A 13,678-nucleotide genomic window follows, 5' to 3' on the forward strand; every position below is an offset into this window, starting at 1 on the left:
GTGACACACAAGCATGTCCCTGCTGTCACACAACTACACTGAAAGTTTCTCCCCATACAGTCAATGTATCACCAAGGTTTGCTTCTCTTTCTGTTCTTCTGATGCTGTTAATTGATCACCTGTGAACCTGTGAGTATCTTCCATGTGTGACTCTGTCTCTCTCTTTCTCCCGTCCCCCTCTCCAGATGACGTGCCGCCCTACTTTAAGACGGAGCCGGTGCGGAGCCAGTTGCACCTGGAGCGTAACAGGCTGGTGTTGACATGTATGGCAGAGGGGAGCTGGCCCCTGGAGTTCAAATGGATCCACAATGGCACTGAGCTCACACGCTTCTCACAGGAGTACAGGTGAGTGCTGCCACTATATACTGTAATTGCCTCTATATATCCAAAATGGCACCAAGCTCACACACTTCTTACTGAAGTACAGGTGGAGAGAGAAGATACATAAGATACTCTGTCACCTCTCTTCAGCCCTCCCCTGCTCCTCCTCACTTCGGCCCTATCAGGCTCCTCCTCTCTTCGGCCCTGTCAGGCTCCTCCTCTCTTCAGCCCTGTCAGGCTCCTCCTCTCTTTGGCCCTGTCAGGCTCCTCCTCTCTTTGGCCCTGTCAGGCTCCTCCTCTCTTCGGCCCTGTCAGGCTCCTCCTCTCTTCGGCCCTGTCAGGCTCCTCCTCTCTTCGGCCCTGTCAGGCTCCTCCTCTCTTCGGCCCTGTCAGGCTCCTCCTCTCTTCGGCCCTGTCAGGCTCCTCCTCTCTTCGGCACTGTCAGGCTCCTCCTCTCTTCAGCCCTGTCAGGCTCCTCCTCTCTTCAGCCCTGTCAGGCTCCTCCTCTCTTCGCCCCTGTTCTGCTGCTCCTCTCTTCAGCCCTCCGCTGCTCCTCCTCTCTTCAGCCCTGTCAGGCTCCTCCTCTCTTTGGCCCTGTCAGGCTCCTCCTCTCTTCGGCCCTGTCAGGCTCTTCCTCTCTTCGGCCATGTCAGGCTCCTCCTCTCTTCGGCCCTGTTCTGCTGCTCCTCTCTTCAGCCCTCCGCTGCTCCTCCTCTCTTTGGCCCTGTCAGGCTCCTCCTCTCTTCGGCCCTGTCAGGCTCCTCCTCTCTTCGGCCCTGTTCTGCTGCTCCTCTCTTCAGCCCTCCGCTGCTCCTCCTCTCTTCAGCCCTGTCAGGCTCCTCCTCTCTTTGGCACGGTCAGGCTCCTCCTCTCTTTGGCACGGTCAGGCTCCTCCTCTCTTTTGCCCTTCCCTGCTCCTCCTCTCTTCAGCCTCACATCTGCTGCAATGCCACTCACAACCTTTGACCTCCATGAGAGAGAGAGACGTCTATCTATCTATCTATCTATCTATCTATCTATCTATCTATCTATCTATCTATCTATCTATCTATCTATCTATCTATCTATCTATCTATCTATCTATCTATCTATCTATCTATCTATCTATCTATCTATCTATCTATCTATCTATCTATCTGAAACTCCACAGTGTGCCATCACAGCAGCAATATTTCTCACCTGTTTCCACATGAAAAGGGCAACCACTAGAGCACAAACACCATTGTAAATTCAACCTGATCGTGGACTACAGCAAAAGGGGGCCGAGCATGCCCCCACTCACTTCGACAGTTCTGTAGTGGAGCGGGTCAAGATCTTCAAGTTCATTGGCGTCCAAATGAATAACAAACTATCATGGTTCAAACACACCAAGATAGTTGTGAAGAGGGCACGACAAAGCCTATTCCCCATCAGAAGACTGAAAACATTTGGCATGGATCCTCATATCCTAAAAAAGTTCTACACCTGCACCATTGAGAGCATCCTGACTGGTTGGATCACCGATTGTTATGGCAACTGCTCGGCATCTGACCGCAATGCGCTACAGATTGTAATGTGTACAGCCCAGTACATCACTGGGGCCAAGCTTCCTGCCTTCCAGGACCTCTGTACCAGGCGGTGTCAGGGGAAGGACCAAAACATTTTGAAAAACTCCAGCCACCCTACACGGCAAGCGGTCCTGGTCTAGGGTCTAAATGCTCCTTAACAGCTTATTTTCCAAGCAATTAGACTGCTAAAAAGTTAATCGAATGGCTAACCGGACTATTTGCATTGAGCCCCTTTTTTACTATGCTGCTACTCGCTGCTTTATTATATATGCATCATCACTTTACCCCTGCTTACATCTACAGTGCATTCGGAAAGTATTCAGACCCCTTGACTTTTTCCACAGCCTTATTCTATAATCAGTTAAATTTTATTTTGTGTAATCAATCAACACACAATAACCCATAATGACAAAGCGAAAACAGGTTTTTAGAAATTTTTGCAAATGTATTCGAAATAAAAACCAGAAATTCCTTATTTACATAAGTATTCAGACCCTTTGCTATGAGAGTCGAAATTGAGCTCAGCTGGATCCTGTTTCCATTGATCATCCTTGAGATGTTTCTACAACTTGATTGGAGTGGACTTGTGGTAAATTCAATTGATTGGACATGATTTGGAAAGGCACACACCTGTTTATTTAAGGTCCCACAGTTGACAGTGCATGTCAGAGCAAAAACCAAGCCATGAGGTCGAAGGAATTGTCCATAGAGCTCCGAGACAAGATTGTGTTGAGGTACAGATCTGTGGAAGAGTACCAAAAAAATGGGGGGGGATGTGACCAAGAACCCGATGGTCAGTCTTACGGAGCTCTAGAGTTCCTCTGTGGAGATGGGAGAACCTTCTGGAAGGACAACCATCTCTACAAGCACTCCGCCAATCATGCCTTAATGGTCAAGTGACCATCCCTACGGTGATGCATGGTGGTGGCAGCATCATGCTGTGGGAATGTTTTTAAGTGGCAGGGACTGAGAGATTAGTCAGGATCGAGGGAAAGATGAATGGAGCAAAGTACAGAGAGATCCTTGATGAAAACTTGCTCCAGAGCGCTCAGGACCTCAGACTGGGGTGAAGGTTCACCTTCCAACAGGACAACGACCCTAAGCACACAGCCAACACAACGCAGGAGTGGCATCGGGGCAAGTCTCTGAATGTCCTTGAGTGGCACAGCCAGAGCACGGACTTATACCAGATCGAAGATCTCTGGAGAAACCTGAAAATAACTGCAGCGACGCTCCCCATCCAACCTGACAGAGCTTGAGGGGATCTGCAGAGCAGAATGGAAGAAACTCCCCAAATACTGATGTGCCAAGCTTGTAGCATCATACTCAAGAAGACTCGAGTCTGTATTCACTACCAAAGTTGTTTCAACAAAGTACTGAGTAAAGGGTCTGAAAACTTATGTAAATGTACCAGTTTTCTATTTTTAATACATACAAAAAACTCTAAAAACCTATTTTTAATTGTCCTTATGTGGTATTGTGTGTAGATTGAATCAATTGTTTGGCTGTAACATAATAAAAATATGGAAAAAGTCAAGGGGTCTGAATACTTTCTGAATGCACCGTACATACAGTATTACCTCAATTACCTCTGCTAACATGTACCCTGTTACGAACCGGCTCGTAGCCTATAACAAAGAGAGGGAGACAACGCAGTGAAAGGTGTATTTATCCCCGGGACACACCCGAGGTGTGTCCTATTTCACTGATGACCCTCCCCAGCGCCCAAGAAATGGGGTAGCTCGGTGGTTTTGGCAGACAGAGTGGGAGTGTCGTCACAACCCCCAACATTGACTTGGTGGTTTCGGCAGACAGAGTGGGAGTGTCGTCACAACCCCCAACATTGACTTGGTGGTTTTGGCAGACAGAGTGGGAGTGTCGTCACAACCCCCAACATTGACTTGGTGGTTTCGGCAGACAGACTGGGAGTGTCGTCACAACCCCCAACATTGACTTGGTGGTTTCGGCAGACAGACTGGGAGTGTCGTCACAACCCCCCACATTGACTTGGTGGTTTCGGCAGACAGACTGGGAGTGTCGTCACAACCCCCAACATTGACTTGGTGGTTTCGGCAGACAGACTGGGAGTGTCGTCACAACCCCCCACATTGACTTGGTGGTTTCGGCAGACAGACTGGGAGTGTCGTCACAACCCCCAACATTGACTTGGTGGTTTCGGCAGACAGACTGGGAGTGTCGTCACAACCCCCCACATTGACTTGGTGGTTTCGGCAGACAGACTGGGAGTGTCGTCACAACCCCCAACATTGACTTGGTGGTTTCGGCAGACAGACTGGGAGTGTCGTCACAACCCCCAACATTGACTTGGTGGTTTCGGCAGACAGACTGGGAGTGTCGTCACAACCCCCCACATTGACTTGGTGGTTTCGGCAGACAGACTGGGAGTGTCGTCACAACCCCCCACATTGACTTGGTGGTTTCGGCAGACAGAGTGGGAGTGTCGTCACAACCCCCAACATTGACTTGGTGGTTTCGGCAGACAGAGTGGGAGTGTCGTCACAACCCCCAACATTGACTTGGTGGTTTCGGCAGACAGAGTGGGAGTGTCGTCACAACCCCCCACATTGACTTGGTGGTTTCGGCAGACAGAGTGGGAGTGTCGTCACAACCCCCCACATTGACTCGGTGGTTTCGGCAGACAGAGTGGGAGTGTCGTCACAACCCCCCACATTGACTTGGTGGTTTCGGCAGACAGAGTGGGAGTGTCGTCACAACCCCCCACATTGACTCGGTGGTTGTGGCACACAGAGTGAGAGGGTCGTCACAACTCCGCACATTGACTGCGTGGTTTCCCTTTCATACTTTTCATACTATTTGCACGTTGTTCCAACATTGCCGATAATATAACATTTGAAATGTCTGTATTTTTCTACTGTTCATTTCTGATTGTTTATTTCCCTTTTGTTTCTTGTCTATTTCACTTGCTTTAGAAATGTAAACAAATTGTCCCATGCTAATAGAGCCGTTTGAATTGAGAGAGACAGAGAGAGGGAGAGAGAGAGAGAGAGAGAGAATGTGGGGTGGGAGAGAGATGGGGGAGAGAGAGAGGGAAAGAAATGAAGAGAGGGGGGAGTTAAATGGGAGATCTTAATCATGTGGAAAGCATTGGTCTGATCTCTGGATAAGGTGCGTGTGTGTGTGTGTGTGTGTGTGTGTGTGTGTGTGTGTGTGTGTGTGTGTGTGTGTGTGTGTGTGTGTGTGTGTGTGTGTGTGTGTGTGTGTGTGTGTGTGTGTGTGTGTGTGTGCTCGTACGGAGGTGTAAATGGAATGTCGAGGCGATGAGAGACGATGAGCTGACACAAACATGTCTGTCACACCCCAAACTGGACTGAGTGTGTGTGTTCCGTGTTGTCTCTATTGTTGATGGAGCTGCTGCTTGCTGTTCTCTACCTTCCCTCAGGAAGATAAGAACTCAGACAGAAACCACACAACAGGATCAGTCAGGGCATCAGGACCAATAAACAGACAGACAACACAACAGTATCAGTCAGGGCATCAAGACCAATGTGTGTAGTGGTCCCCCATCCATCCCTCATGTTGTCCTCCCCAGTGGCAGGTGAGTGTAGTGGTCCCTCATCCATCCCTCATGATGTCCTCCCCAGCTATGCCTACTAAGACAAGGGGCAGGGGTGTGTGTCTATTTGTCAATAACAGCTGTTGCGCGATGTCTAATATTAAATACGTCTTAAGATATTGCTTTCCTGAGGTAGAGTACCTCATGATAAGCTGTAGACCACACTATCTACTATCTATATCATTCATAGCCGTCTGTATGTCACCACAAACCAATGCTGGCACTAAGACCGCAATCAACGAGCTGTATAAGGCCATAAGCAAACAAGAAAATGCTCATCCAGAAGTGGCGCTCCTAGTGGCCGGGGACTTTAGTGCAGGCAAACTTAAATCCGTTTGACTTCATTTCTACCAGCATGTCACATGTGCAATCATAGGAGAAAGAAACTCTAGACCACCTTTACTCCACACACAGAGGCACATACAAAGCTCTCCCTTGCCCTCCATTTGGAAAATCTGACCATAACTCTATCCTCCTGATTCCTGCTTACAAGCAAAACTAAAGCAGGAAGTACCAGTGACTCGTTAAATATGGAAGTGGTCAGATGACGCAGACGCTACGCTACAGGGCTGTTTTTTTTAGCACAGACTGGAATATGTTCTGAGATTCAACCAATGGCATTGAGAAGTATTCCACCTCAATCACCGGCTTCATCAATAATTGGATCGACAACGTTGTCCAAACAGTGACCGTACGTACATATCCCAACCAGAAGCCATGGATTGATTACAGGCAACATCCGCACCAAGCTAAAGGCTAGAGCTACCACTTTCAAGGAGCGGGACACTAATCTGGACGCTTATATTGAATTTCGCTACGCCCTCATATGAACAATCAACCAGGCAAAGCGTCAATACAGGACTAACATTGAATCCTACTACACCGGCTCTGGTGCACATCGGATGTGGCAGGGCTTGCAAACTATTACGGACAACAAAGGGAAACCCAGCCACAAGCTGCCCAGGGACGCGAGTCTACCAGAAGAGCTAAATACCTTTTATGCTCGCTTTCGAGGCAAGCAACACTGAAGCGTGCATGAAAACACCAGCTGTTCCGGACAACTGTGTTATCACACTCTCCGTAGCCGATGTAAGCAAGACCTTTAACTTCTTATGGCTGCAGCCCGACACCGGTACACTTATGACAACAGCCAGCTCAAAGTGCAGGGCGCGAAATTCAAAAGATATTTTTTTTAAATATTTAACTTTCACACATTAACAAGTCCAATACAGCATATGAAAGGTACACATCTTGTGAATCCAGCCAACATGTCCGATTTTTTAAATATTTTACAGGGAAGACACTATGTAAATCTATTAGCTAACCACGTTAGCAAAAGACACCACTTTTTTTACTCCACCAGTTTTTTACTCCATCAGTAGCTATCACAAATTCGTCCAAATAAAGATATAAATAGCCACTAACCAAGAAACAACTTCATCAGATGACAGTCTGATAACATATTTATTGTATAGCATATGTTTTGTTAGAAAAAATGTGCATATTTCAGGTATAAATCATAGTTTACATTGCAGCTACAATCAGAAATTGCACCGAAAGCAGACAGAATAATTACAGACACCAACGCCAAATAACTAAATACTCATCATAAAACATTTCTGAAAAATACATAGTGTACAGCAATTGAAAGACAGGCATCTTGTGATTCCAGACAATATTTCCGATTTATCAAGTGTTTTACAGCGAAAACACAATAGAGCGTTATATTAGCTTACCACAATAGCCAAAAACACAAGCAATTTCCCAGTAGCAAAAGTTAGCGATCGTAACAAACAAGCAAAAGATATATAATTTTTGACTAACCTTGATTTTCTTCATCAGATGACAGTCCTATATTATCAGGTTATACATACACTTATGTTTTGTTCGAAAATGTGCATATTTAGAGCTGAAATCAGTGGTTACACATTGTGCTAACTTAGCTACTTTTTCCACAACGTCTAAACAGCAACGATATTTTTCTGACACGTTTTCTGACACACATATTCTGACCAAATAGCTATTCATAAACATAAGTAAAAAATACATGTTGTATAGGAAATGATAGATCCATTAGTTCTTAATGAAATCGCAGTGTTAGAATTCTAAAAAATAACTTCATTACGACATCCAGCTTCGGTATAGCTGAGTACCCCAAAGTTGGGCGCCCACGACTAATTCACATGCACGACAGATATATGAATTAGCATCATAAAATGTTTCTTACTTTTGGTGATCTTCCATCAGAATGTTGTAGAAGGTGTCCTTTGTCAAGAACAGTCGTTGTTTGGATTTAGAACGTTCATTTTCCCTCTCGATTTAGCACGCGCACTTGCCAAGTGGCACAAAGCTCTCCAAGTCAACAAACGGAAGAGAACGGAACACGGCAAAACTCCCGAAAAATTTTCAATAATCTGATGAAACTATATTGAAAAAACATACTTTACGATGATATGGTCACATGTATCAAATAAAATCATAGCCGGAGATATTAGTCGTCTATAACGACAGCTAAACAGAAGGCAAATCCATGTCCCCTTTCGCGCGCTCCAGAAAACAGAAAATGGACGGTCACGTCATACAAAGAGCTTTTATTCCACCTCAGACCAAGATAAACACGAAATTTCTTCTCTCACCGCCTCTTGACATCCAGGGGAAGGTGTATGAAGTGCACGTAGACTCTTACGTATCATGCCCATGTATAGGCAGGAAGTAGAACAGAGCATCGATTTCAGACTTTCCACTTCCTGGTCAGGAAATGTGCTGCAGAATGAGTTCTGTTTCACTCAGAGAAATAATTCAAACGGTTTTAGAAACTAGATAGTGTTTTCTATCCAATAGTAATAATAATATGCATATTGTACGAGCAAGAATTGAGTACGAGGCCGTTTGAAATGGGCACCTTTTATCTGGCTACTCAATACTCCCCCTGCAGCCCAAACAGGTTAAACAGGTAAACATTCACAAAGCCGCGAGGCCAGACAGATTACAATAACGTGTATTCAAAGCATGCTCAGAGCAACTGGCAAGTGTCTTCACTGACATTTTCAACCTCTCCCTGAAAGAGTCTGTAATACCTACATATTTCAAGCAGACCACCATAGTCCCTGTGCCCAAGCAAGTAAAGGTAACCTGCCTAAATTATTACCACCCCATAGCACTCACATCGGTAGCCATGAAGTGCTTTGAAACGCTGGTCATGGCTCACATCAACACCAGCACTCCACACTGATGGGGGAATACTGTTCATGGACTACAGCTCAGCGTTCAACACCATAGTGCCCTCAAAGCTCATCACTAACCTAAAGACCCTGGGACAGAACACCTTCCGCTGAAACTGGATCCTGGACTTCCTGACGGGCCGCCCCTAGGTGGTAAGGGTAGGTAACAACACATCTGCCACGCTGATCCTGAACATGGGAGCCATGTTAGCCAGGAAGAGTAGCTGCTGCCTTGGTAACAGCTAATGGGAACCCATAATAAACCCCAGGAAGAGTAGCTGCTGCCTTGGCAACAGCTAATGGGATCCATAATAAACCCCAGGAAAAGTAGCTGCTGCCTTGGCAACAGCTAATGGGAATCCATAATAAAACCCAGGAAGAGTAGCTGCTGCCTTGGCAAAAGCTATTGGGAATCCATAATAAACCCCAGGAAGAGTAGCTGCTGCCTTGGTAACAGCTAATGGGAATCCATAATACACCCCAGGAAGAGTGGCTGCTGCCTTGGCAACAGCTAATGGGAATCCATACTAAACCCCAGGAAGAGTAGCTGATGCCTTGGTAACAGCTAATGGGAAGCCATAATAAACCCCAGGAAGAGTAGCTGCTGCCTTGGTAACAGCTAATGGGAATCCATAATAAACCCCAGGAAGAGTAGCTGCTGCTTTTGCAACAGCTAATGGGTATCCATAATAAATACAAATACAGAACAAACACCATTGTAAATACAACCCATTTTTATGTTTATTTATTTTCCCTTTTTCCACATCGTTACAACACTGTATATAGACGTAATATTACATTTTAAATGTCTCTATTCTTTTGGAACATTTGTTAGTGTAATGTTTACTGTTCAATTTTTTTTAATTTCACTTTTGTTTATTATCAATTTCACTTGCTTTGGCAAATTAAACATATGTTTCCCATGCCAATAAAGCCCTTTGAATTGAATTGAGAGAGAGAGAGATAGAGAGGGAGGGAGAGAGAGAGGAAACTCTGGTTAAAGTCACCCTGAAGGTTCAGGCTCAAGACTGAGGACTGAAGGACTGAGGACTACAGCTCAGCATTCAACACCATAGTACCCTCCAAGCTCATCATCAAGCTGGAGGCCCTGGGCCTCAACCCCACCCTGTGCAATTGGGTCCTGGACTTTTCTCACGGGCCGCCACCTGGTGGTGAAGGTAGGGAACAGCATCTCCACCTCGCTGACCCTCAACACTGGGGCCCCTCAAGGGTGCATGCTCAGCCCCCTCCTGTACTCCCTGTTCACCCACGACTGCGTGGCCATGCACACCTCCAACTCAATCATCAAGATTGTAGAAGACACAACAGTAGTGGGCTTGATTACCAACAACGACGAGACTCGGAGTGTGGTGTCAGGAAAATATCCTCTCACTCAATGTAAACAAAACAAAGGAGATGATCGTGGACTTCAGGAAACAGCAGAGGGAACAGCTCCCTATCCACCCCGAAGGGACAGTAGTGGAGAAAGTGGACAGTTTTAAGGTCCTAGGCGTACACATCAACGACAAACTGAAATGGTCCACCCACACAGGCAGTGTGGTGAAGTTGGCGCAACAGCACCTCTTCAACATCAGGAGGCTGAATAAATGTGTCTTGTCACCCAAAACCCTGACTAACTTTTACAGATCCACAATCAAGAGCATCCTGTCGGGCTGTATCACAGCCTGGTACGGCAACTGCTTGTCCCTCAACTGCAAGGCTCTCCAGAGGGTGGTGCGGTCTGCACAATGCATCACTGGGGGCAAACTACCTGCCTTCCATGACACCAATAGCACCCAATGTCACAGGAAGGCAAAAAAGATCATCAAAGACAACAACCATCTGAGACACTGACTGTTCACACTGCTACCATCCAGACGGTGAGGTCAGTACAGGTGCATCAAAGCTGGGACCGAGAGACTGAAGAACAGCTTACATCTCAATGCCATCAGACTGCTAAACAGCAATCACTAACTCAGAGAGGCTGCTGTCTACATGGAGACCCAATCACTGGCCACTTTAACAAATGGATCACTAGTCACTTTAAACAATGCCACTTTAAATAATGCCACTCTAATAATGTTTCCATATCTTACATTACTCATATCATATTTATATACTGTATTTTAAACCATCTATTGCACTTTGCCTATGCCGCTCGGCCATCGCTCATCCGTATATTTATATGTACATATTCTCATTCACCCCTTTTAGATGTGTGTGTATTAGGTAGTTGCTGGGGAATTGTTAGATTACTTGTTAGATATTACTGCACTGTAGGAACCAGAAGCACAAGCATTTCGCTACACTCGCATTAACATCTGCTAACCATGTGTATGTGACAAATAACATTTGATTTGATTTGATGATTTGATTTGATTTGATGAATGTGACAAACTGGTCCTCTTCTCTTGCCAGTTCCAGGCAGACCTTGGTCCCTTTCTTTCACCAGATGATGTGTGTCTGGCTGGCCTGTTTGTCATCTTTCCCTCTCTCCTCCTCCTCTCCTCTCTCTCTCGCTGTCTCTCTCTTTCTCCATTTCTTGCTTTCTCTCTCTATCACACTCTCTCTCTATCTTGCTCTCTCTCTCGCTCTCTCTCTCTTTCTCGCTCTTTTTCTCTCCTTATCCCCTCTGTCTGGGCAGATCTCTTTACCTTCCCCACTCTATTGTGTCTATTGATCTCCATCGGAGGTCAATAGCTTTTTAAAGCATCAAGATCGAAACTCCAAACTATCCTCCACTATACTCCCTTGCGTCCCCTCCTCCCATAATCCCTCTCTGTCTCGCTCCTCTTTTCTCCGCAGCATTGATCCGCAGGGTCAGGGAGTGCTTTCCCACTACAGTAATTTGAAGCTCAAGGTCTCCAGGTTATGTTACTTTATATCTAACTTTCGGATCGCAGACAGGAACCGCTAAGTATATAAAAGGTTAACTGTAAAGAAAAAGGGGTTAATTTACTGGAGCTCTTTACAGAGCCAGAGGTCAGATCATAACTTTAAGGTAATATAATCACTTTTAACTCAGTATTAACTGGATGTTACTAGATACAAATTAAAAGTTATGACAAGTCATCAGGGCAGAACAAAATCGTTTTGAAGACTTAAAAAGAAATTAGGCCATGAGGCTGTTACATGCTTCTGAAGATGGGTCTGTTACGTGCTTCTGAAATACCAGAGCTAAACATACATTGTGAACAGCTCCCCTATTGTTGACAATGTGTAACTTCAGCCTTGCTCAGAGAAGAGAGTTGCAGTACCACCAGTACCCTGATTGTCGACATGAAAGTCCCTTTTTTCTGTTAGACCTTCTCAAACTAAGAGTTTGTGTGGGAAAATGAATATACCAGACACTACCTCACTGTAGGACAGAAAGTAGTGAAATATAATAGACCAAAGGAAAGAGATGTCCCTTTGGTGTAGTGCAGTCTGGCTCCCTGACCAAAGACCCAGACATTGTGTTTCATTCCAGTGTCAAACACATCAAGGGATTTTTACCTTTTATTAATCATCACAGAGAGTCCAGATGGTATCCTTGCTTTCTCTGCATTTCTCCTTTTATGGTAATTTCCTTGTGTGATATCCCCCTCCTTGATAGCAGACATGTTACTCTCTGCAGCCAGACTCAGAGAGCACGACGACTTACGAAGTGTTAGTGTCCTATCGTTACGTTGACAAAATTACTCCATCCTGCTTAGGTATGGTATTGAATATGATGTGTTAGGCTGTCCCCACATGGGACGGAATAGGTACTGCAGCTCCATGGGGCGTACAGTGAACTCAAGGTCATAGGGAGGGTGTGGGTGGGCTGTTGACTGGTGGATGTGTACATAACACCTGCATTGCTGATGTTGCTGTTGTCATCTCTCTAGGGTCTGCTTCAGTAAAACACTCTGGAATAGATGGGGTGAGCTGTATTTTGTATTTTCAAAATACTTTTGTATCCCATTTCTTTATAATGGTTCACAATTTTGTGGCACCCTTTCACCCTACATTAATATCAGAAGTCTGATGGCACTATGGTGTGATAAGAGAGTGTGCTAAATGAACTAAATATAAATGTAAACTACCGGTCAAAAGTTTTAGAACGCATACTCATTCAAGGGTTTTTCTTTATTTTGACTATTTTCTACATTGAGGAACAATAGTTAAGACATCAAAACTATGAAATAACGCATATGGAATCACAAATCTAAATATATTTAATATTTGAAATTCTTCAAATAGCCACCCTTTGCCTTAATGACAGCTTTGCACACTCATGGCATTATCTCAACCAGCTTCAGCTGGAATGCTTTTCCAGCAGTCTTGAATGATTTCCCACATATGCTGAGCACTTGTTGGCTGCTTTTTCTTCACTCTGCGGTCGGACTCATCCCAAACCATCTCAATTGGGTTGAGGTCGGGGGATTGTGGAGGCCAGGTCATCTGATGCATCACTCTCCTTTTTGGTAAAATAGCCCTTACACAGCCTGGAGGTGTGTTGGGTCATTGTTCTGTTGAAAAACAAATAACAGTCCCACTAAGCGCAAACCAGAAGGCATGGCATATCGCTGCAGAAGGCTGTGGTAGCCATGCTGGTTAAGTGTGCCTTGAATTCTAAATAAATCAGTGACAATGTCACCAGCAAAGCACCCCCACACCATAACACATTCTCCTCCATGCTTTACGGTGGGAAATACACATGTGGAGTTCATCCGTTCACCCACACCGCGTTTCACAAAGACACAGCGGTTGGATCCAAAACTTTCCAATTTGGACTCCAGACCAAAGGACAAATTTCCACCGATCTAACGTCCATTGCTCATGTTTCTTGGCCCAAACAAGTGTCTTCTTATTATCGGTGTCCTTTAGTAGTGGTTTCTTTGCAGCAATTCGTGAATGAAGGCCTGAATCATACAGTCTCCTCTGAACAGTTGATGTTGAGATGTGTCTGTTACTTGAACTCTGTGAAGCATTTATTTGGGCTGCAATTTCTGAAGCTGGTAACTCTAATG

The 13,678-nt window shown here is 45.3% G+C and overlaps 1 protein-coding gene across 1 annotated transcript in view; it reads left to right on the plus strand.

Moving 5' to 3' along the window:
- Positions 1 to 265: 265 nt before the first annotated feature.
- Positions 266 to 13,678, plus strand: part of LOC120046834 (protein sidekick-2-like) — a 200,304-nt gene continuing 186,891 nt past the window's right edge. The window contains exon 1 of the mRNA XM_038992381.1: positions 266 to 345. Coding sequence (XP_038848309.1) covers positions 266 to 345 — 80 coding nt within the window. The remainder of the gene's footprint in view (positions 346 to 13,678) is intronic.

The sequence above is a fragment of the Salvelinus namaycush genome, chromosome 4 (genome assembly GCF_016432855.1).
Source record: "Salvelinus namaycush isolate Seneca chromosome 4, SaNama_1.0, whole genome shotgun sequence".
Classification (NCBI taxonomy): Eukaryota; Metazoa; Chordata; class Actinopteri; order Salmoniformes; family Salmonidae; genus Salvelinus; species Salvelinus namaycush.